The sequence below is a fragment of the Festucalex cinctus genome, chromosome 5 (assembly GCF_051991245.1).
Source record: "Festucalex cinctus isolate MCC-2025b chromosome 5, RoL_Fcin_1.0, whole genome shotgun sequence".
NCBI lineage: Eukaryota > Metazoa > Chordata > Actinopteri > Syngnathiformes > Syngnathidae > Festucalex > Festucalex cinctus.
Genome location: NC_135415.1, coordinates 7,711,835 through 7,735,377, shown reverse-complemented (window position 1 = coordinate 7,735,377; position 23,543 = coordinate 7,711,835). Strand labels below are relative to the sequence as shown.

Sequence of the window (23,543 nt, the reverse complement as noted above, 5' to 3'; positions counted from 1 at the left end):
AAAGTGTGTCATGATGTTAGAAGGTATTATGGTTACTAAATGAAGTGACATGAGAAACGGTTGAGGCCCTAAAGTAGCTGCAATTCCTCATGTTTTTTAATCGACCGTTAAATAGGTCAATACTTTGCTCATTTCTTGTTTGCGATGCCCACTTTGGCGTGACAGAAGTTGTGCTATGTTTCTATGGTAGCATGCGCACTTTAAATAGTCAGACAAGAATATTTTTGGATTGAATCAAAACTATCTGTAAGGCTGACTGGAAATTTTTGTAGGATTGACTGGAAATGTATTTTCCTTAATCCAACCCCAACCCAGACGTACAATTTTTGAACCAGTAGTTCTTACGACTACAAGTTATGACTAATGCTAATTTGAAGGACTCCTTTTTTGATTTGAGAATGACACTAGTATTTCTGTCTGTATTTTTTGTCCCTTCTAGGTTGGGAGATGCGTGAAGCAGCGTGACGGACGGCCATGGGACTGGAGAGACGGTGGCTTCAGGCGATCTCCACCACTCTTGCCATCTTTCTGATAAGTGAGTATGCGAATACAACCTGGATTTTATTCTAGATGTAAATAGTTGTACATATTATGCAAGCTGATTTATCTTTAACAAGGATTTGTAAGGTCAATAACTCAAAGAACTGACAAATGTCTGTGCAGGGGTCAGCAAGCAATAAAGTCAAGTCTAAGTCTAAGTCTAAGTAAATAACCAAAAATCTGCCTGGATGGAACTGCAAAAAAAAATTCTACATTGTGATGAATGAAACTGTGTTCGTGTTAGTCCAATGTACCGAGTGCCCAACATCTAATTAGAGCTGAGAGGTTTCGTCTTCCGTTCTTGGATTTGTTGTTGTTGTTGTTGTTATTGTAATTTTTCATACTTCTTTTTTTTTATACATTTCCAGACTTTTCTGCCTTTCTGTCAACTTTTTGACATTTTTGGCAATTTTATGGACATGAATTTTTTTTTTCGCTTTTTTTTTTGTTTTTTGTTTTTTTGACATTTTATGGCTATTTTTTCTGCCTTTTTTGCTATCAATTTTCTTGGCCATTTTGTAGGCATTTTATGGTAATTTTCAGGATTTTTTTTACTTTTGTTTTTGAACATGTTAAGGCTACTTTTTGAATGTTTTCTTTTATGCCTTTTTTTTTAAAACTCAAATTCTCTGACATTTTTGGCAATTTCTTGTACACGTTATGGTAATTTATGCTTTTTCTCTTCCTTTTTTTTTGGCATTTTATGGTCCTTTTTTGGGCATTGGTATTTTTTTTAAAAAACGTCTTCATCTACTTTTCGGCCCTCTTTTTCTGACAACTTAAAAGTTTGGATTCTGACCTTGAATATTTAATTACTCTTTTTTATTTATTTATTCATTAATTCATCTAAATAATATTGTATCTAATAAATACATATTTAAAAAAAAAAAATCAAAAAATAATTTCTACTAATATTTTTTTTGTGAGTCCAGAGCTGCAAGTTGCCTGGTGTACAGTATAGCAACTAAAGTAATACATCGTACGATAATCTACTACATTATAAGCCGGCAACTAAGCGTATTACATTACATTACATTACCAATGAAACGCATTAAGTCATTTTTAAGCACACTTGAAAATGTGAAACAGAGCATAATTTTGTGTTTTCATGAATGAAGATGACAAATTTATCATTTATGTGAGCGTACATGACCAAGCAAACCCTCTCTGGCTCTTTACACTGGTCGTTTTTCCTTTCTTTTGTTGGTCCGCTTGGCTTCATCATGTTGCCAAATTGCCTGCCATGTCAAGCATCGTTTAGCAGTTGGCATATGTTGCTGTTAAACTATCCACACAGTCCAGGCAGCGGGATGATGAGCACACTGGCACAGCTCCCTCTGTCAAGAGAAAGGGTTATATAGCACAGCAATTCGCTTAAATGGCAGAGAATCGGGGCCAAAATGCAACTTAAATAACATCTCTGGGTGTGGAATTAGATCAATCTGGGATTTATGCTGCTCTCAACCGCAGGCACGCTTCTTTTAGTGCATGTGTGTGTGTGTGTGTGTGTAAGGGGGGTCGGGGGATTGATTGTGCCGGTCTTCTTACCATGTGTGTACCCCAGTGGGTGGTGGGAGGTCGGCTGGAGAGAGCACAGAGAGTATCAGGCCCCCAACCCCACCCCCCCTGTGGGATTAAAGTAATGACCAGGCCAGATGAGCAGTAGAGCAAACACTGGCACCCAGCAGCGCACACGCCCACGTGAGCACATGGCAGCGACGGAGAGGAGAGGCTACTCCAGGTGTCACTAATGGGATTGCGGTGTGTTTGCAGGCTTTGGCACCATAAGATCTTGTCACCAAATGGCACATCGTTGTTTGACATCCCCTCGCTACATGACCCTGGCTCTTCACTTCGAAATGTCACTTGGACCTTTCTCTCCTTTTGACTAACTTTCTTTCCCTCGCTCCGAAGCACATTTTCAGACCATATTAGTACAATAAACAAGCAATTCACCCTAAGGTCTGGCAGCCATTGCTCTCTTTAAATGGCTCAAAGGTTGTCTTTGGAATCATTCATTCATTCCCTACTCCCTAATTACTATATTGGGATTTTGAGACAGTGGACCACCAAGATCATTCATCAGTCAAATAAAAAATAGTTTTCAAACGTTGTTTGTGCGCACTGTTAATTACACTAATGCTGTCGGGCAGAATTTAACCTATTAACAGCCACTGTTTCGCCTTCTGTAATAAATCCATCCATCCATCCATTTTCTTGACCACTTAATCCTCACAGGGGTCGCGGGGGGTGCTGGAGCCTATCTCAGCTGGCTCTGGGCAGTAGGCGGGGGACACCCTGGACTGGTTGCCAGCCAATCGCAGCTTCTGTAATAAATACTGGGGGGAAAAAAGAAAAGAAAAAAAAATATATATGATAACATAATTTCGTAAAATGAGTGTATTTAAAAAATTAAAGGGGAAGTCCATCCATCCATGCATCTATTTTCTGTTTAATACTGTGTTAGTGGAATATGAGTTAAGCAGCAAAATCTAGCAGGTTTTATCAGTATCAGAAGGCGGCCATTTTGCCACTTGCTGTCGAGGGAAAATGACATCACAGTTGCGCAGGTCTCAGGTAACAACCAATCACAGCTCAGCTTCAGAAAACAAGTGAGCTGTGATTGGTTGTTGCCTGAGCCCTGAGCAACTGTGATGCCATCTTCAGTGGACAACAAGTGGCAAAATGGGAGAGGGATAAAAATGGCTGGATTTTGCTTCAAAACTCATATTCCACAAATGTAATATTAATCAGAATGTCATGTTTAGACTAGTGATGTCCATATATTATTGTCAATATATCTTTAAAGTTGACTTCCACTTGAAAATTGCATGAAGATCAGGGCGGAAATTGCAGAAGCAAAGGGACTCTCTGGACCCCGAGAATTGAGATTGACGCACACATAGTGCATTTATACAGACAAAACTGCAAGATCTCCCTTTGCAGATGATGTAGTTGGCCACAGGTGTGATGTGGTCTAATTGGAGACTGCCTTTTTAAATAAATGTAAGATGATAATGATTAGAATTTAAATGTATTAATTTCTACAGTGATTCATAGGAATGGTCCCACGCTTGTCATATTTATGCATGAAATCCAATGACATCCACCACACACGCGCGCCAATCTGTCTGCTTGCGTCATGTTAGACCACCTGCGCTACCATTTAGACCTGCTTTTACCGAGTCTAAAATCGAGTCTACTTCCTGTTCCCAAGTTGCCGGATGCCGGAGGAGTGGCAGCTTGGTGCACCGGAATGCCCAGGGAAGCATAATGCGTCAACCAAGTTTACAGACGCGCTCGACTAGACTTGCCCCAGCACGAAAACTAAGATACGCCCGTTTTTAGGCCGAGCACACGCACGCCGTTAAAATGGAACCCTTGATGTGGATCTGTGTTGTCATATGTTTCTGTACACTGCAGCATGACAATTGAAAATGAAATTGTACGCCAGAAAGGGAAAATAATTTTTCTGTCCGGTGCAATGCATTCATTCCTTTTAAGGGCATTATGGGGTATATGACACGGAAGAGGCGGGACCGTTATTGCACATCAGTTTGTTTCCGGTTCGGTTTGCGACGTGTGGGCTGCGTCAAAAATAATTGTGCTTCCGACTTTGTGCCCCTCGGTTGCGCGTTCGCAACCCGGACCGGAAATAAACTGTTGTGCAAAATCACGTCCCGCCTCTTCCGTGGCATATACCTCATACTTACTATACACTTGAGCAACACTACAAAATAGTGAACAGCAATAGTCTTATGGCGCTTACAGACGTGCGGCTCTTTTTTTCTTATGGCTCCAGAATGCACCCATTTGCTTTATCTTGATCATATATTCTCGTCTTCCCAGGTGCGTCTCAAGGTTTGTCATCAGTGGTCCGCGGCAGAGAGGGGGGCTCTGCCGAGCTGGGCTGCAGTCTCTCTCCGAATTCGAACGACGCCACCAGCCCAAACCTCTTCCCATTACATGTGGTGGAGTGGGTGCGGCTCGGTTACAACGTTCCCATCCTCATCAAATTTGGAGTGTACGCTCCTCGAGTTCATCCCAACTACAAGGGTAAGAGCTGTTTATTTAGTGCTCCGTCGTATTGGGGTTTTACTTTCATAAATGTTGTTGCTGGCAGGGAACTTTAAAACTTATGACAGTGGCCTTGAGAATTTATATCAATCGTTTGAGTTTTATTTTACACACAAACGCATTCAGAATTACAGCAGGTGTTCAGCTTTTGGACTTCCTGTCTGCCATAATAGCACAAGCAGTGGGAAAAGGGGTAAGAATGCTTGTGTTCAAATGGAGGCAGCTAGGGGGTGGGGCAGCTCTGTAACGACCAAGGGGGAGGGTACAAGAAGCAATGCGCATAGTGGGATTAAGAATGCAGGTGGGGGCTCGGTGGTCCAATGACAGTGTTTTTTTTTATTAGTATGCAGAGGGGTGACCCAGTAAGAGATTGTGAGTGGAGCAGGAAGGATGAAGCATGGTGAATAATGGGAGTTTTCTTGCTAGAGCGTTATAATCCCGTCATTGTCTACCCCTGAACAAAAGACAACGAGGGGTATCACTACCTCCCTTTGCTGTAGAAAAACTAAAAGGACCACTAGGACACTCAAAATCCCATACTGTCCCAAATATGTCACGGAAAGGTACTGGGGTGCTCACATACATGCATCTGGCAAAATCAACGTGAGGCCTAAAAAAAATAAAATAAAAAAAAAAAAAAAAGCCTTCATGGTGTTGTAACATGCACCTTGATGCAATTCATTAACACTGCATTGATTGTGTGTAACAAACAGGCGGCTTCCGCTGAGCAATTGGGCTACATGTGTGTGCATGTTAGGCTGCGCTATTGTTTCTGAGCAGTCATCTGATATTTTGCGACTCAATAACATTCCCGGGCGCTGTTTGGGATATCCCCGCATTTTGGCCTAGCCATCCCGTGCGGGTTGTTATCTGCTTTGAGCTTTACCCCCGTCTGCTTCAGATCCTTATGCCTCCCCTCCCGCTGGAGGCAGATGGCAGCATGTGAAGCGTGTCAGCGTCGCTGCTCTAATGTATCTTACCCTCAAATTACAATGTTGGGGGTTTTATGATGACTGGTGAGTCATAATGACAGTTTCCAGAATGTCGTCGTTGCTTGTCTGAGATCAGAAACTTGAAACCAGGATGTTACTGATAGTTTCAAGAATTAAATCCCTTCGTACATTTGTAAACTTAGGATTTCCCCGCAGTTCAGTGGTGGATTTATAGAAGCAGTATATTGGCAGTTAATAGTGGCATTATGGCGCCAGACTAGATTGCTTAGAGTTTTGTGGTCCACCTTTGGTACACTCAGTTCAGTTCAGCAAAGTTAAGCAAGTATTTAAAATGACTACTGGTTTATATCTGTTGATTTGTTTCAGTCTCACACTGCTGTCTCAAAGTAAAATTAACAAGCAAGCAACATCTACTTTAATCTATAAAATGGGAAGTCAAGTCTTTTTTTAATACAATATTTTGTTCTATGCGGCACATTAGTTTAAACACAGTATTCTGATTAATATTGCATTTGTGGAACGTGAATTAAGCAATGATGGCACAGCTTGTGAACGTCTAATGATTAAACTCAGAAAACAGGTGCGACAGCAAGTGGCAAAATGGCCGCTCCCTGAAATGGATGAAACAGGTGAATTTTGCTCCTTTAGTCATATTCCACGATCACACTATTTATCAGAACGGTGGTACATAGAACATATTATTGAAAAGAAAAATTTAGACTTAACTTCTCCTTGTTTTTGACATAATAAAGACTTCCGAATGTCATCGTTCCTTTTGACCCTTTTAAGACACCAGTCTTAGTTGTCTGCTTCAAGTAAATCTGAAAGGTATTAGCGTCCCTCAGCCCTCTCATATTTCACACCCAGCATGCCCTGCAGGGCTGAACATCAGCGAACACACAACAGATGAAACAGCCAGATCAACTTTGTACTGACATGCTATTATAGTCTGTTTGAGCTGAATGTATTTGAAAAAAAACAACAAAAAAACATGTGGGGGTCTGTTGGTATCAGGCAGGTTTAGTGTGCAGGGCGAGATCAAATGGCTCTCGTGTGCTGAGGAAAATCATCAGAGACGGTAAGCAGGAGAGTTCGACCTGAGGCCAGGGCAACAATGGGCAAACCCCCAAGTCTCTGTAGGCCTTCATTATGCTCTCAGTGGGTCCTCTGAGCACGGGAACGGTTCTGGCATTTTTGCATGCACACGCATTCTCACACACACATACATGCCATCTTAGCATTTTCAGCTGCAATTGTTCTTTTGTGATGCATCTATATTGTTCCTCTTTAAGAATTGCTTACTTAGCCGCGTGATGCCACCCTTTTGTGTACTCTTGTGCCATGGGAATGCGGTGTCATTCGCACACATTCCACTCACTTCCGCGTTCACTTCAAACTTTGGATTCCAGCGCCACGATGTTCTGAAATAGATTGTGGTTGTAATCCATACAAAATAGATGAATAGAGGCATCTTGATGCCAATTAGTTTGAGCTGCTAATAGGCATGTGCTGTAGCAGTTTATGATCCACCCATCCATTTTCTATATTGCTTATTCCTTGAGGGTTGCTGGGAGCGACAACTTTTCCCAGATGACTTTGGGTGAAAGAGAACTACATCACCGTCACTAAATGTCAATACACCGTAATTGACCTGGAATTTTCCATATCTACAAAATCGTAGTCATAATACTTTTATGTTCATGTCTGAGAAGAAAACAAGAAACTCAAGAGGAAAAAGAGCAAGCAAGATCTTGAGAAAACAGTAATGCGATTGCATTTTACACTGAAAGCTCACATATATTCTTTTTGTGTGCTCAGGCTAAAGCAATAAAAGTATTTGGTGCTATTTCATGGGATCTTGAGGTTGTTAGGTTTAATTCATTGATTTGTGTGTTTTTGTTTAGTTGGAAGTCCTTGAATGCACCTCATGCAAAGTCTAAAGTGTCGCTGAAAGTAGGTTTGTGCTTCTCTACGTTGCCTGTATTACCTAACATTTATTGTGCAAAGGTCAAAAGGTGAGTTGAATATAGGTTAGCATCTAATAATCAATTGTTCGGTTAATTATTATTATTATTATTATTATTATTATTATTATTATTATTATTATTATTATTATTATTATTTTATTAACCAATTACTAGGATTTAAAAACAACAACAACAACAAACGGATATTTCAAACTGACATACATACAACATACAATTACTTTTTTGATTATGATTCACTTAGTGGTTTGGTCTGTAACACATCAGAAAATGGGGAAAAAATGTTCATCAAACCACAGTAGAAAAAAAAAAATCTAAACTGAACATCAGTGTTTACTTTTATGATCCTCTCTCTTGAAGTGCTTTGCCGCCATATTGTGACATTTATAGGCAATTACGAACCTCTTTTTGGTGGGGTGGCAGGGGAACAATTATTTGTTTCACTATTGATTGAATGAATGTCCCTTCTCCTGCCAGTGGAATAGTAGGGCTGGGAATCTTTGACTGTCTCACGATTCGATTACGATTTTTGGGTCTACGATTCGATTCAGAATCGATTTTCGATTCAAAATTATTTGATTGACAAATGATTTCTGCTTCAATTTACAGATATGCACAACATTGTCATGATCTACTCCAGTCTGCTTTGCAAGACAAAAGGACAAATAGAGACATTAAAGTGTCTTTTTTTTTTTTTTTAAACATTTATTAATTTTGTATTTTAAGTCACTTTTTCCACAAAAACAGCATGTAGGCTACAACTGCCTTTTCCCCTTCTTCTTCATTTGTAATATAAATAAAAATCGATTTTTGGATATTAAATATCGATTCGATTCGATTAATAAATGAGAATCTCGATTCTTTTATGAATCAATTTTTTTGGCACACCCCTATGGAATAGTGGACTGTACAATGAAGCTAGTAAAAATCCATGAGTAATAATGACCTCCCACTTTAAAAAAAAAAGCACTTTTGTCTAAATGAAACTCCTCAACACACTTCAACATTGTTCTTTAGCACCAAGATGGCACCAAATACCTTTTTTGTTTTGGCCTGAACTCAAAAACAGCAAACAGCATGCGAGATTTTCAGATAGGTTACAGAAAAATCAGCTACTAGGTCAATCTGTGAAGTCGAACGGCAAATAAGATTTTACTCTGGAGGCAGAAGGATGATCTGTAGCTAAAATATATCCATAATCTAAAATTGACATTTTCCCCCAAGTTATATTTCACACATGATTAAATATAATACAGGCTACCAATTATGTATTTTACAATGAAATGTGGTGTGTGTGAATGAATGAAAAGAAAGTTAACTAGAGGTTATTTGGAGGGAACAAGTGATCAAAGTGTCAGACCACCCATGTTCTTTTACTCGTGATAAAAAGTTGTGTGCGTTTTGATCCCTCTTCAGCTAAGTGGTTTAGCTTTAAAAGTTCATCGGTGTTGGAAACCAAAAATCCAAATCCCGTTAGATTAATTTAGCTGAATGTGCAGTAAGTAAAACTCAACACGAATACTTTGTCGCTTTAAGTGAAAACCACGAATGAATAACAGAATATCAGCAAGAAATTCAATCAAAACAACCACAGTAGAAATGTGAAATTGATCCATTTTATCCAGCAACAACCTGTTTTTCCTGCTACAACTATTCCAATATGATGTTTGGCAAGAATATTGTGTTCTTTGGCATCCATGTTGCTCCAAGCCTTTTGTTTATCACTGATCACATTCCAGATGATAAGCATTGATCAGACTCATGGAAGTTATCATTTAAGGACAATAAATATTCTATGATCATGTCCGAGTGTCAATGCCTGTGGTGCACCTTGGCACGTGAGGCGAGTGTGCTTAATGGTGCAGGGTTAACCGAGCTGGACAGAGTGAGAGGGGCAGAGTTAACTGTAATCTATATCACGACAAAGAGCTATTCATAAGAGGCTTAAAGTGATTAGGGGGACAGGAGGATTGAAGAGGGAAATTTGGGGGAACGCGAGGGAGGGGCTGTCAGAAGCATGGGGCCGGACCCCAGACTTATGATTGTATTCAAATCAAAACATATCCCACAATGCACCTCTACCCCGCTCTGTTACGCACGTACGGCTGGGCAAAGAAAAGCAGTGCTGGTGCTATTCCAAACTGAAGAATCTTTCGTCCTCTGTCATGTAATTTTCTCATGGAAGTCAACAAGTTTGGGTGGTAATGGCTGAAATCAGTTTGCATCTTTTAGGTGGAACATTAAAAGCATTAAATTGCAAAAAATGACAGTAGAAAATGTAAGAAAACATATAGTAAAATGAGAAAATTATTACTTCAAATAAGCAAAATTATCTAATAACAGAACAAGAAAAAAAATACTTAAAATTACCTGTAAGATTTAGAAGAAAAAAAAAGAAAAAAAAAGAAAGAAAATAATACTATTCCCACATCAACCACAGCGGTTTGGAAAATAGTATTTTTATACAAAAAAAAAAAAAAATTATATTGACTTTTTCCAAGCTGTAATAAATTGTCTTAAAATACATGTGTATTTTATTTATTTATTTATTTATTTTACTCAGCTCAACTCAACTCACCTTTATTTATATAGCGCTTTTAAACAGCCTGAGCTGTCACAAAACTTGGATAATTTTGCCTGAGTGTCAAACAGGGAAGTAACATGTCACATTTTTATTGTCTTTGGTATGACCCAGGCCAGGGTTGAACCCACAACTTCCAAGTCTGAGGGTAGGCACTCTACCACTAGACCACCGAATTTGGATATCGGAATATTGGAAAGATGGAAAAATTAGCTTAGTAAATATAACGAAACCTGCACTTATCTGTTTTCATACTTGTAATTTTTCCATTTATCTTATTTCTAGATTTTTTTTTATTTTTTTTTGCAGTGATATGTTATATGTGACCTTACTAGTGACTAAACATGACATTCTGATTAATATTGCATTTGTGGAATATCAGTTATGAAGCAAAATCCAGCCATTCTTATCCATCGCAGGGGGCGGCCATTTTGCCACTTGATGTCGACTGAAGATGACATCACAGTTGCTCAGAGCCAGGGCTGGACTGTCCATCTGGCATACAGGGCAGATGCCCGGTGGGCCGACCTCTTTTGGGGCCGATGCAGTGTTTTTTGATGATTATTTTCCACTATTTACCACAAGAGACTGACACACAATTTATAAGGGTTAGTCCATTAATCCATTTCAAATATAGATAACAAACTGAAACATCATCAATAAACATCAGTGGCAGAACTATATGAACTATATGCAAGACTGGCTGGGCTGGGCCAGTGTACCAAAGTCAAAATGCCAGGGCCTTTTTTTTGTGCCAGTCCAGCCCTGCTCAGAGCTCAGGCAATGACCAATCACAGCTCACCTGTTTTCTGAAGCTAATCTGTAATTGATTGACCTGACACCTGAGCAACTGTGATGTCACTTTGTTTGGTTTGGTTTGGTTTCGTTTATTCATTTTTTCCTTTCAGACACATTACAGCTTACATCAATCACATCACATCATTTGCAACATTGACATCCGAAAGAAGGGCTGATGCATAGAAGCCGAGGCTTATTCGAGACCCGTCCCCATCGACCCATTACTATAACGCATCAGTCATATACATTATTTAGAATAGTCATTAATTTTTATTGTTATCCATCCCATACTATCCCAGACACTGCTCGCTCAGTTCATCTTGAATGTCCGTGTGTAGATTGTGGCTAGTCCCAGTCATTTGGCACTGGTGAGTCGGTTCCCAGATGCCACCAGCAGGCCCACCCCGCCGGGCGAGCAGCCAAGACAATCGCAATTCTTCTCTTTCACCTCGCTGACATCGGATCAGCTTTCACACATGTTGTGGCTTCCAGAAGAGTAGATCGGCTTGCATTTGGCCCATTGCTTTTAAGCAATTTTTGCCTCGATTCTGGTCAGCTCAGCACACCACTGTTGCAAGCTACTTGTAGTTCTTGAGGACTCCTGAGCGCTACCCAGCCTAGCTCACCCAGCAGAGCGGCCCACGCCAGCCGCACTCCAGGAACCAGACCACCAACCCCCATTTTGCGTATTGACAGCAGATTCATTGTAGCCACAATACAGCTTTATCATGTAGCCTTGATTGTTACAACAAATGTCCAAACAGAATTAGAGGCAGACAATATTTAGATTTTCACTTGACAACAAGTGGCAAAATGGCCTCCTTCTGATATTGATTTAAAAAAAAAAAAAAAAAACTGCTGTATTTAGCTGCTTAACTCATCCACTAACGCAATATTAACCAGAATACTGTATTTAGACTAGTGGGGCTGCATAGAGCATAGTATTGTCAATATTTTTGGGGGGGTTGACTCCCCCTTTGTGAGATGGACTGAATCCCACCAAGAAATCACACAACGTACCACCAACAGCCACAAGTCGACTACTAAGCACATCAAATTTCAAGCACTGTAGCCTCTGCCGAACCCCTGAGACTGATTCACTGAACCCCTGGGGTTCGATTGAACCTATGCTAAGAACCAATTCTAAATTCAGGAATAAAAATGGAAGAACTAAGAAATTCATTGCTGAGTGATGTGACTTCTTCTCCCACCAGTCTCGCTTCGCGGTCATACAACACCTGTGAACAGTCTTTGCCATTACCTCCTCTTGGATGCACGCACCTGTTAGAACACGGGTTCGTGTTAAGGAAAACTCCACCTATCACGTGCTGGTGGAAAACAATCCAGAGGAAGAGGATGAGGGGGAGATGCAGTTATTGTGTCAGCCATTCTCTCTGTTGTCCACCATATAGTCTAAAGATGTTTGTCCCTTGAAGCAGAGGCAGTGATGAATGCGTCTGTGGGGGAGTTGCGAAAGCATAGAGGTCAAAAGGTCAAAACCTCTTATTGGTTGTCAGTGGGTTATTGATGCTCACAATTTGAGTAACCTCTCCATAACGTCACATTCACTTCCTTGGTTGTTGTTCTTCTCACATGATTGATGATTGTTAGTGCCTGTGTTGAAGTATTACCTTTATTTGTGGGCATCAGACCATAAGTAATGGGCATATGTTATAGCAGAGGTCCTGGCAATTGCCAGTTTGAGTTCAAGTTCGGAGACTAAAAGCCTTGATATGTGAAAAAAAAAGGAACATTTGTCATTCAGTGTCAGCCTTTTGTTTGTCTCCTGGCTGAATAGAAAATGAATTACTCTCCTTTTCTTTCTCTGTTCTTGTGCCTCAACGTGCTTCAGTGCAGCACTTTTGAGTTTCAAATCTAAACATGTGTTTTCCCTTTGTGTCATTTCCCCAATTTTCCCCCTGCACATTCAAATTTAAACCTACTGTCCGGGTTTTCCTGGGTTTCGTTACTAAGGTAACAGGTGAGAATGCGGTGTGGGGGGCTGTTGTCCCTTTGTAGTGATGGACAAGAGCGAGGCGGCGGGAAAGGGTTAAATGTCCGACAGGGGAACCTGAAAATTTGAAAATCAACACGTTACCACGTGATGCTAAAGCCATGAGATCAGCACACTTTTTTTTTTTCTTTTTACACGTTCAAGAGCTGTTAGCCACAGGAGGATTATCTGTCTTTTGTTTTTGTGAAAACGTTTTTGCTCTCATAGTGCAAAGTGCTTTTAAAGTATTTTAATTCAATGTCCAAGTGGTGAAGGTTGCATAGGAAATGGACCTTCTCTCCGCTTGTTTGATCAACATTGACCTGAGATTTAACACATTTGTTTGATGGAGCATCTCAGACGAGAGTATTGGCCATCCGAGACTTGACGGCGTTTAGCCAATCATTAAACGTGACCATTAAGCACAGCAACAACCCCAGTCAGGAATGTGGGGTTAATTATAAGCCATTGTTGGCTGTGTATACTCACAGCGTGTGTTTCGCCCTGTCTTGAGGCCGTGTCGAAAGTTAAATAAATTTCATAGCTTTCATAGCGTTCCAGACTGTGCTTTGTAAAGGGAAGTCAATACTGAAGATATTATGTTCCTTTCTGCAATACTTGCTTCAAGGTTGTAAAGGGCATTTTGTCATTATTTCCTCTTGTATTCACTGTCTGATGCTGTTGTCTGCTTCGAGATAAAATGTGAGGTGCTGTGCTAATACATAAAAGTGGTGAAAATGTTGAGTATCTTGCATGAAAGAATAAATAAACTATGAGACAACCCCTTTCCCCCTCCTGCAAACAAGAATAGGGCGATGGTGGGAACGTCCCAATATTGACTCTGTTTACTTTCAAACTGCCTGGTATGAACAACTTGTGTGTTTCCCCCTTCCTGCGCACACCCTCCTGTCGTTAAAAGAGCTGAGATTGAAGGGGGGGTTAAAAAGGGGGGGAAAAAAAAAAAAAGGAGTTCATTGAGAGACGGAATAAAAGGAAAGAAAGTGAGGAGGGGGTAACTTGAGGCTGCAGTCACCAGGCAACCGACAGATCAAGTTTCAAAGCCTAAAAGGGAGGTATAAAAAGTACAGAGAAGTGCGAGAGTGCGTTCTGGCAGTTATGACAGTGAGAGATGAAATGTGTGAGGGTGTAATTGTGACTTTGAAACACTCAAAGATGTTTTCATTTTATGTTGTTTCAACAATTACTTATCACATGATTTAAAGGGAAAGTTAAGTCAAAAAGTGTTCTTTAATTTATGTTCTATGCACCCCCACTAGTCCCCAACCCCTTACATGACATTCTGATTAATATTGTGTTTGTAGAGTATGAATAAAGAAGCAAAATCCACCTCTTGCTAGCCATCTCAGAGGCGGCCATTTTATCACTTGTTGTTAAACTAAAAATGACATCACAGTTGCTCATGGCTGAAACGACCAATCACGGCTCACCTGTTTCCTGAGTTTAGTCATGTGATGTTTGTGATGTTCCATGATTGGTTGGTACTCAGCGCTGAACTGATATGTCATTTTCGGTCGACAGCAAATGGCAAAATGGCCGCCCCCTGAGATGGATGATAACCTCCCCTGATTCGACTCTGCTGATGCCCTAAATAATTATTTCTCACAAATATTAGCACTATTTTGTTTTGTTTTTTTACCTGGCCTTTGTGTAATGATCCCCGCGTCATCACCGCTCCTGCATGTGCTGACTTTAGCGGTCTGGTTGCCAGATCGCACTAACCCCCCTCATCCCCCACGCTTCCTCCCACAGGGCGGGTCTCCCTGACCCGCGGCGCCTCCCTGCTGGTGGAACGTCTGACCCTTGAGGATGAGGGCTGGTTCGAGTGCCGCATCCTGCTCCTGGACAGCAAAACGGACAACTTCCAAAACGGCACATGGACCTTCCTCTCCATCACAGGTGCAGCGCTGCGGGGGGAGTTGGACAAACAAAGAGCCGCTCATTTGCTGGCTCATCACTGGCACTTTGATTGTTGACATCAGCAGCAGCATGTGGCGAAAAGGCACGGGCAAAACAAATATGCACCGTTATGCTGCGTGGCATTCCGTGCACATGACGAACACAGCTTGTCTTTACATACGGAAGCGCAGAACTGCCAATGTGGACTAGCCATATTTGGCTGCCAAATACATTTTAACATATTTACAAATATTTATAAATATATTTGCAAGTATGTTCGAACGTGTTTTGCAAATGGGTTCGATTATATTTGCACATAAAGCTGTCAAATGACTTTTTTTTATTTATTAAATCAAAATATATTCACATCTTAGAATTGTGATTAATCATGATTAATCACTTAATTAAAAATGCTTGTTATCAAAAAATTTTTGCCCACCAAATCGAACAGCACCTGTTTTGTGTTAAATCTTTTGTGTTAAACATTTTTCGGTCCACTGCACACGCTCTCATCCTCCTCTCTTTCTAATCAGTTAATTACTTGCATAATTTAACATGAAAAAAAAATTACCCCAATATTTTGACACGAATAAATATTCTCAATGTCATACACAAACATTTATTAAATGCTTTACTTTAATGCATATAGTTATGTTGATTGCTGCGCTGCCTTTGACGTAACCATCCGCCATCAAGCTAAAGGATCATCTGCGATCAAAATTAATAATGTGATTAATCTGCGTTAATAAATGATTAATGCGATTAATTTGTTGTAATTAACCAATGAGTTAACACTTTAAATTTGACAGCACTAGTTTAAACGTATTTGCAGATATGTTTGAACATACTTGTAGGCTACATGCTCAAAACTTTTTTTACATAATGCCACAGTGCATTGACTCGCGCATACATAAGTAAAAAAAAAAAAGAAGATATTTTCTTTATTATTTTATATATTTATTTGTAATATTTAAAATGTTACATGTATCATTTAAAATGTAATCATAATATTTATGATTTATTATTATGACTGCAGTGCAAAATTTCCGTTTGGCATTTTTTTCCCATTATGCCACGGGGTATTAACTTCTGCGTACACATAACCCGTGGTATTTTATTATTATTATTATTATTATTATTCTTTAGTATTTAGCCTACAAGTACGTTCAAATGTATATCCAAGTACATATTAATACATTCAAATATATTTGCATGTACGATCGAATGTACCTTTAAATACGTACCAATGTACCGTAAAATATGTACTGTACATTTGTAAACCTATTTAAATGTGTTTTAAACATATTTTCAAATACTTTCAAACGTATTTGCAAGTACATTCAAACATATTTTCCAGTCAAAAATATTCACTCCACATTGGCATTTCCAGGCTTCCGAACTTTTCCGTACTCTGGAAAACATGTGGTGCAAAGTGTGCCCTTAAAAGTTTTTAGGCTGAAATGTGAGAGATGAAAATACTCGCCATTTGTCAACCACTTCGTTGCCACAACTGTGCCACAGAGGAACAGAAGTTATTGAGTGTGAAAAGCAGATTTCATTTTATTGTACTTGACTCAATGAAAGGCTTACATGCGGACGGTGCATCAGGTTGCAAATAACCACAGGGCACTATTCATTCTGGTACATAATAGTGGTGCATCAGTGCACATATTGTATTTCATTTACAATACGTACCACAAAAGAATTGGTGAGGTAATCGCAATACGGAATGAATCTTGTGTTTAGATTATGTTGCATTTATTTTTAGCTTGGTTGGATGGATCAAATGAGTGCAAACATCAAAATGACACAATAGGTAATCGAGACTATTTAGTCTGTGTTTCTTAACGAACCAACTTCCAACCAAGCTACACTGTCCAAATCACAGAATCACAAATATCTATGTAAACAAAGAGCTATAACTGCCTTTTTCATCTGTGCTTGTTTCTTTCAGCGCCACCGGTTTTTATCAAGACGCCGCCAACTTTTGTGGAGGTTTTGCTCGGAGACTCGCTGACGCTCAGCTGTGGCGCTCATGGCAACCCTCGCCCAACTGTTGTATGGCACAAAGATGAGAGCCCAATTGAGAAACATGAAAAAATCAAAGTGAGGACGATGACTCATTTGTATTCATGTGTTTAAAGGGAAACTTGAGAGTTTTGATTCCATTGCAGCAAATTGCTTTGTCTCCTACTCAATAACCAACTTTTCTCTTTTCGGGGGCCATTGGCCAATTTCAGGTGCTCAACGGTACCTTGTCTTTAGCCTCAGCCACAAGAAGCATTTCAGGGGTATACAAATGTCACGTTTCCAATTCAGAGGGCAACCTGACGCACACGACACAGCTGCAGGTCAAAGGTGAGAGTTGGAATGAAAAACAAAATATCACAGTTCATGCTGGCAAAACAAGAATTAAAGCATTTCAAACGCAGCACTGTCACACAAACTAAACAGGAAAATTGAATCAATCAAATGATAGTGCCACCTTCTGTCCATCTCTTGTTACTACAGCAATGATGGAACTAATCTGCACGAAGTGTACTGCACTCTCAACATAGTGTGATTGACTGTGTGTGTTGTCTTCCACTTTGCCAATGAAGGTCCCCCAATCATCATCATCTCGCCGGAGGACACCACTCTCAATATGTCCCAGGATGCAGTTTTGCAATGCCAGGCTGACGCTTACCCTTCCAACCTCACGTATGAGTGGATGAAACAAGGACAGAATGTTTACCATATTGAGTGAGTCTCACTTAGAATATAATTTAATTTATCTTGCCAAGTGCAAAATGGATCTTATGTTTTACAAGTTCACGAAATCACGCTTTTATAGAAGGGCAAAAGATAACAAAAATGTTTAAACAAATATTATTGTTTTGTTTTAGATCTTTAAAATCCAGAGTGAAGATTTTGGTGGACGGAACCCTCTTAATCCCAAATCTAATTCCAGAAGATGCTGGAAATTACACGTGTATCCCAACAAACGGGATATTGACTCCACCCTCAGCCTCAGCGCATCTCAAAGTGAAACGTAAGAATAAGTGAATCTGCTTGAAAAGTAAGCCCTCGTGTAGTGACATAAACGTCTTTGTTCTGTTGCCAATTCTTCTCCTCCATGTTAGACCCTGCACGAGTTGTACGAATGCCCCGGGAAACCTACTTGCCCTCTGGCATGGAGGGGGTCATCGCGTGTCCCGTCCAGGCGGACCCTCCTGTGCTGTATGTGAACTGGACCAAAGACGGGAACGATTTAAATCTCGACCATGTAAGATGTTGCACAACTGTCTGACATGTAATTCAAATTGTAACATCAGGCGTAGCGATACAATATATATTACATTTTTGACCTATCTAGTTCCCAGGCTGGATGGTGAACTCTGAGGGCTCGGTTTTCATAGCAACAGCAAACGACAATGCTGTGGGCATGTACAGCTGCACTGCGTATAACAGCTACGGAACCATGGGTCAATCTGAGCCCACCCAGGTCATTCTGCAGGTACGCAAGATTGCCTCCGCTGTGTTTTGTTACAGAGATGCTTTGCATCGTAGCGCGATGTGACAAAGGCTCTCTATGTTCTCTATGATCTCTATGTTCCAGGATCCACCCACATTCCAAGTGCCTCCTCGGCCTGAATATCTTCAGGAGGTGGGCAGAGAGTTGATCATCCCTTGCGAAGCTAATGGAGACCCCCCGCCAAACATAACATGGAGCAAGGTGAGGTTTTTGGGGGGTTTTGTTCGTGATCATAGACAATTTGTACCGAAGCGTGCAGCTGCCAATGTGGAGCAAACATTTTTGACAGGCAAATATGTTTGAATGAACATACTTGCAAATACATTTGAATACTTAGAGTAATACGTAATTGTGTTTGTATGTTCGAATGTACTCGTAGCCAATTTCCCCCCCATAATGCCACAGGGTATTGACTTCCACATGCGCAAATTAAAAGAAAAATTCTATTCTGGCCCGCATTATACCAATACTTTTGAAAATCAAGTAAGTAAACATTGTTTATTTGTAATAATGATTTATTTATTATTATTTGGGGTGTGAATTGCCTAGTACCTGACGATACGATCCGTATCACGATTCATAGGTCACGATTCGATTCAATACCGATTAATCCCGATATGAATTTACAAGTCGAATGTTGTGATTTTTTTTTACTCAAATTTAGAAAATACCATTCAGTAAACTTGTACATGTACACTGTAAGATTTGTATGAAAATTTATTATTTATTGATCTCAAACTTCAGTTTTATAACTGTGAGCCACTGTATTTAACAAACAGGTTGTAACCTTTTTTCATATTAGAACAGCATTGAAATAAAATATTAAGGCTTAATGTTCCATTAATATAACATTCTTCCATGCCTAAGGTGTGAAAGTTAAACGTTTTATTGAATATTTTTCCATCAAAAAGGGATATTAAAAAATCGATTCAGCTGCCTATTGAATCGATTCGAGAATTGCATGCTGTAGTATCGCGATATATTGCTGAATCGATTTTTTTTTAACACCCCTAATTATTATTATTATTATTATGTCTGCAGTGGCATGATTTCCATTTGTAATTTTTTCCTAATAATTCCACAGGGCATGCGCAAACCCCATGGCATTATGGGGGGGGAGCATCCATTCAAATATAAGTCCGTGATTTAGCATACAAGTACGTTTGTACGGATTTAAATATGTTTAAGGGTGTAAAAATTAGTGCGTTAATTTTGATTAATAGTTCCTTTAACACCACAATTTTTTTCTACGCGCGATTAATGACCGCCCCTTACTTGGAAAGCCTGTACTGGGGGAATTCCAGTCGCAACGCAGCAGACATGTCCACGTCAAAATTTAGCACTAATAAAATTTAACTCTTTGACTGCCGAAGACGGTTAATAATTATTAGTAAAATTACGATGAATGGAATGCGAGCTTTCATTTAGTACCCACATTGTATATGTAGTAAAGGCAAACAATATTCTTTTTGCCTTGAAAGATGAGTTAAAATGCTCAAAATCGGCTGGCACTGTGGGTTTTTTGGGGTTTTTGTTTGATAACATGTGGCAGTCAAAGTTAAGAATAATGCATATATTTGTGAGGACTTGGGGTCAAGTTTTTTTGTTTTTTTTTTACAATTTTAAAAATGTGCACAATTTCACAAGTTACTTCATATCAAAGATTAGATAGCTCTTAAAGGGATACTGGACTCATTGAGCCATTTTCAGAAGTAACAAGTTAATATTTTGTCTAAAATTTTGTACAATTAGTAAATATAAAAAGTAATTTTTCTACTTGCTGTCGACTGGTGATGACATCACCTGTGCTGAGGAAGTAGGTAACGACCAATCATGGCTCAGTTTACTGACCAAACCCAGAAAACAGGTGAGCCATGATTGGCCGTTACCTACTTCCTCAGCACAGGTAATGTCATCATCAGTCAACAGCAAGTAGAAAAATTACTTATTAAAGGTATTGATTGTACATGAAAAACAATGGTTATCAAATTCATCTTGGACAAAATAGTAACGTTTTCACTGCTGAAAATTGTTCAATAAGTCAAGTATCCCTTTAATATGAAAATAAAAATGCACTGAGCTCTCAACAACGTCTTACAAATGCAATTATGCCATCTAGTGGCAGAAAAATTACCTCAACACAAATCAATATCACACTTGTTTTTTTACAGTACAGTACATCGTTTTAATTTTAACTCAATCTTATGAATTATTTTGAAATTACTGTATCAATGACAACAAAATTTTGCCATATTTCTATTAGTTTAAGATTTTTTTCCACTTTTATGTTAACAAGAATATGGAAACTTAGAAACAGTTTTTTAATGTACATTTTATTGTACATTTAGAACAGATACAAAATTTGTGATTAATCGTGAGTTAACTACTGAAGTCATGCCATTTAATTACCATAATTCCGCCTGCCACCCCTAGTTTAAATGTACAGTATTTGCAAATACATTTTAAACCTCTTTGCCAGTCTTAAATGTGTACTCCTCCATGTTGGCAGTTCCATGCTTCTGTGAATTTGTACAAGTGTGGTTGTCTTTCTTTTTTTTTTAACCAATTATGTCTTCCCTACCAGATTGGCCCTATTCCTCGTTCTCCGTACTTTGTGTTGGTTAATGGTTCCCTCCTGCTGCAGCCTCTCAGTAAAGACCACCACGGGGGCTGGGAATGCTTGGCCTCTAATCGTGTAGCAACTGTCAGTGCCGGCACTGTAGTAATGGTGCTGGGTACGTGGGTTTATGTCCAAATAAGTACCGCATTCTGCATGTATTTTGTGTGTGTCTTTTCACAATTGCTTCTGTGTGTTTTGCTCAGGTACAAGTCCTCATGCTGTGTCTTCAGTATCTGTGAGCACAGAGATAAACCAGGCTAATGTGTCCTGGGTGCCTGGGTTTGATGGTGGATACACCCAGAAGTTCACTGTGTGGTAAGTAACATACAACATGAGTACTTGTAATCTTTCAACATACAAACACAAAGCTAGCATTCCCTTTATTTTATCAGGGTCAAGCAGGCATCCAGAGGTAAACATGAATGGGCATCTTTACCTGTTCCCACATCCAAAAACTACTTGTTGGTCACCGGTCTCCTGGCTGCAACTAGTTATCAATTCAGTGTCTTACCTCAGAATAAACTCGGCTCTGGACCTTTCAGTGAAATTGTTACTGTAAGAACTCAAGGTTTGTGAATATTTTTGGACCCTTGACATTTCTAGCCACTTTTGTCCTGGTACGGACCTAAATCTGTTTTCTCTTCGTAGCTGTGCCAACAGAAGCCCCAACTGTCACCACCACTCTACTAACACTCGAGCCGCCTATAATCTTGTCTGCTAATCGCACCAGACGAGGAGTTCTCCTCCAGTGGTCACCTCCTGAGATTCCATCCTGTCCGCTGACAAGTTTTGTGCTGCAGGCCCGTCGGAATCAGGGCCAGTGGGTCATCCTCAGCAGCAACATCAGTGCCAATGAGAGTGAAGTCCTTGTACCAGGACTGCTTCGCGTAAGGCGGATTTCAATTGGATTTCAGATTGTGTGGATTTAATTTATTTTATTTTTTTTTCCATCCATCCATCCATTTTCTTGACCGCTTATTCCTCACAAGGGTCGCGGGGGGTGCTGGCGCCTATCCCAGCTGGCTCTGGGCAGTAGGCAAGGGGACACCCTGGACTGGTTGCCAGCCAATCGCAGGGCACACAGAGACGAACAACCATCCACACTCACAAGCACACCTAGGGACAATTCGGAGCACCCAATTAACCTGCCATGCATGTCTTTGGAATGTGGGAGGAGACCGGAGCACCCGGAGAAGACCCACGCGGGCACAGGGAGAACATGAAACTCCACCCAGGAAGGTCGGAGCCTGGACTCAAACCGGAGTCCTCAGAACTGGGAGGCGGACGTGCTAACCACTCACGCACCGTGCCGCCCCATTTTTTATTTTTTATTTTTAATGCTAAAAGGTTTAATGAAAAGTTAATCAAATTTCTTTTTTGCTCAGGACTCCACTTATGATCTGAGGCTGATGTCCCGCAGCAATCAAGTGCGCAGTGAGCCAAGTGATTTTGTCACTATATCTACTGAAGGTAAATCACAAAATTACATATTTAATCCTATAAAGCCAAACCTATTATTAAATACAAGACATTTTGAGCCCTCTATTTCAGTATATTTTTTTCTCCATTAAAACCGTGACGTATATGAGCTGACACATGCATTGCATGGATAATCCATTAGAAGGCAGTATCACCCACCTGATGTCTTTACAGCGACCTTCCAAGATCGCCCTAAAAAGGGAGAAAGGAGAGACAACCACATATAATAGTGGGAAATGTTCATTCTGATTTTTGGAAATACTAATATCTTTGATATGTCTGTTTATTATTATATTTTTGACAGTTATAAATGTACAAATTTAAAGCATTGTGACCGGATGTATTAAATATGACACAAATTAAAAAGTCCTATGTGGAAGTTGATTTTCAAAAAGATGTTTTATTGTTTGTTCAAAAGGACCAATAAATACTCTGTTTACAAAGAATCAGAATCTTCGCTCATATATTTCATGGTTCAGGCTTTATGGGGTATATGCCACGGAAGAGGCGGGACTGTTTTTTGCACAACAGTTTGTTTCCGGTTCGGTTTACGATGTGTGGGCCTGCGTCAAAAATACTTGTGCTTCCGACTTTGTGGCCCTGGGTTGCCGCGCAACCCAGACCGGAAATAAACTGATGTGCAAAATCATGTCCCGCCTTTTCCGTGGCATATACCCCATAGGATTAAAAGAATGTATCTATTCCAAAATATGATTGCCAACTTGACTAACTGTGGTCTGTCTGATCGGACTTACAGGGATGGAAATTTACCCCCTAAGCCCTAGTTTCTTGGAGCTGGTCCCTGCGCCACTCCTGGCAGGTGTGGTTGGAGGGGTGTGCTTCCTTTTCATGGCCATTGTGCTCTCATTAGTAACAGCTTGCTATATGAGAAACTGGAGAGAACGTCGGCGCAGGAAGAGACAACAAGGTAAAACATGAGTGGCGAATATAGGTGCAATATGCTGTATATTGAATAGGGGGAAAAATTATATTGTTCTTCTCGTAGATGTTCCATCTGCTTTCCAGAAGAGTCCATCTACGGAGTAAGCATCTCAATTGGTTTAATGTGATTATTAAATATCATAA

At 40.0% G+C, this 23,543-nt stretch overlaps 1 protein-coding gene across 2 annotated transcripts in view; it reads left to right on the top strand.

Moving 5' to 3' along the window:
* Positions 1-23,543, top strand: part of igsf9b (immunoglobulin superfamily, member 9b) — a 35,369-nt gene that overhangs the window by 4,659 nt on the left and 7,167 nt on the right. For both annotated transcript variants that reach the window (XM_077521921.1, XM_077521919.1), the window contains exons 2-18: positions 440-535; positions 4,390-4,596; positions 14,698-14,844; positions 16,799-16,950; positions 17,085-17,202; positions 17,445-17,586; positions 17,730-17,875; positions 17,967-18,109; positions 18,200-18,340; positions 18,443-18,559; positions 20,943-21,093; positions 21,182-21,293; positions 21,371-21,546; positions 21,627-21,865; positions 22,364-22,448; positions 23,215-23,385; positions 23,464-23,500. In XM_077521921.1, the coding sequence (XP_077378047.1) occupies positions 475-535; positions 4,390-4,596; positions 14,698-14,844; positions 16,799-16,950; positions 17,085-17,202; positions 17,445-17,586; positions 17,730-17,875; positions 17,967-18,109; positions 18,200-18,340; positions 18,443-18,559; positions 20,943-21,093; positions 21,182-21,293; positions 21,371-21,546; positions 21,627-21,865; positions 22,364-22,448; positions 23,215-23,385; positions 23,464-23,500 (2,345 nt within the window). In that variant the 5' untranslated portion in view covers positions 440-474. The remainder of the gene's footprint in view (positions 1-439; positions 536-4,389; positions 4,597-14,697; positions 14,845-16,798; positions 16,951-17,084; positions 17,203-17,444; positions 17,587-17,729; positions 17,876-17,966; positions 18,110-18,199; positions 18,341-18,442; positions 18,560-20,942; positions 21,094-21,181; positions 21,294-21,370; positions 21,547-21,626; positions 21,866-22,363; positions 22,449-23,214; positions 23,386-23,463; positions 23,501-23,543) is intronic.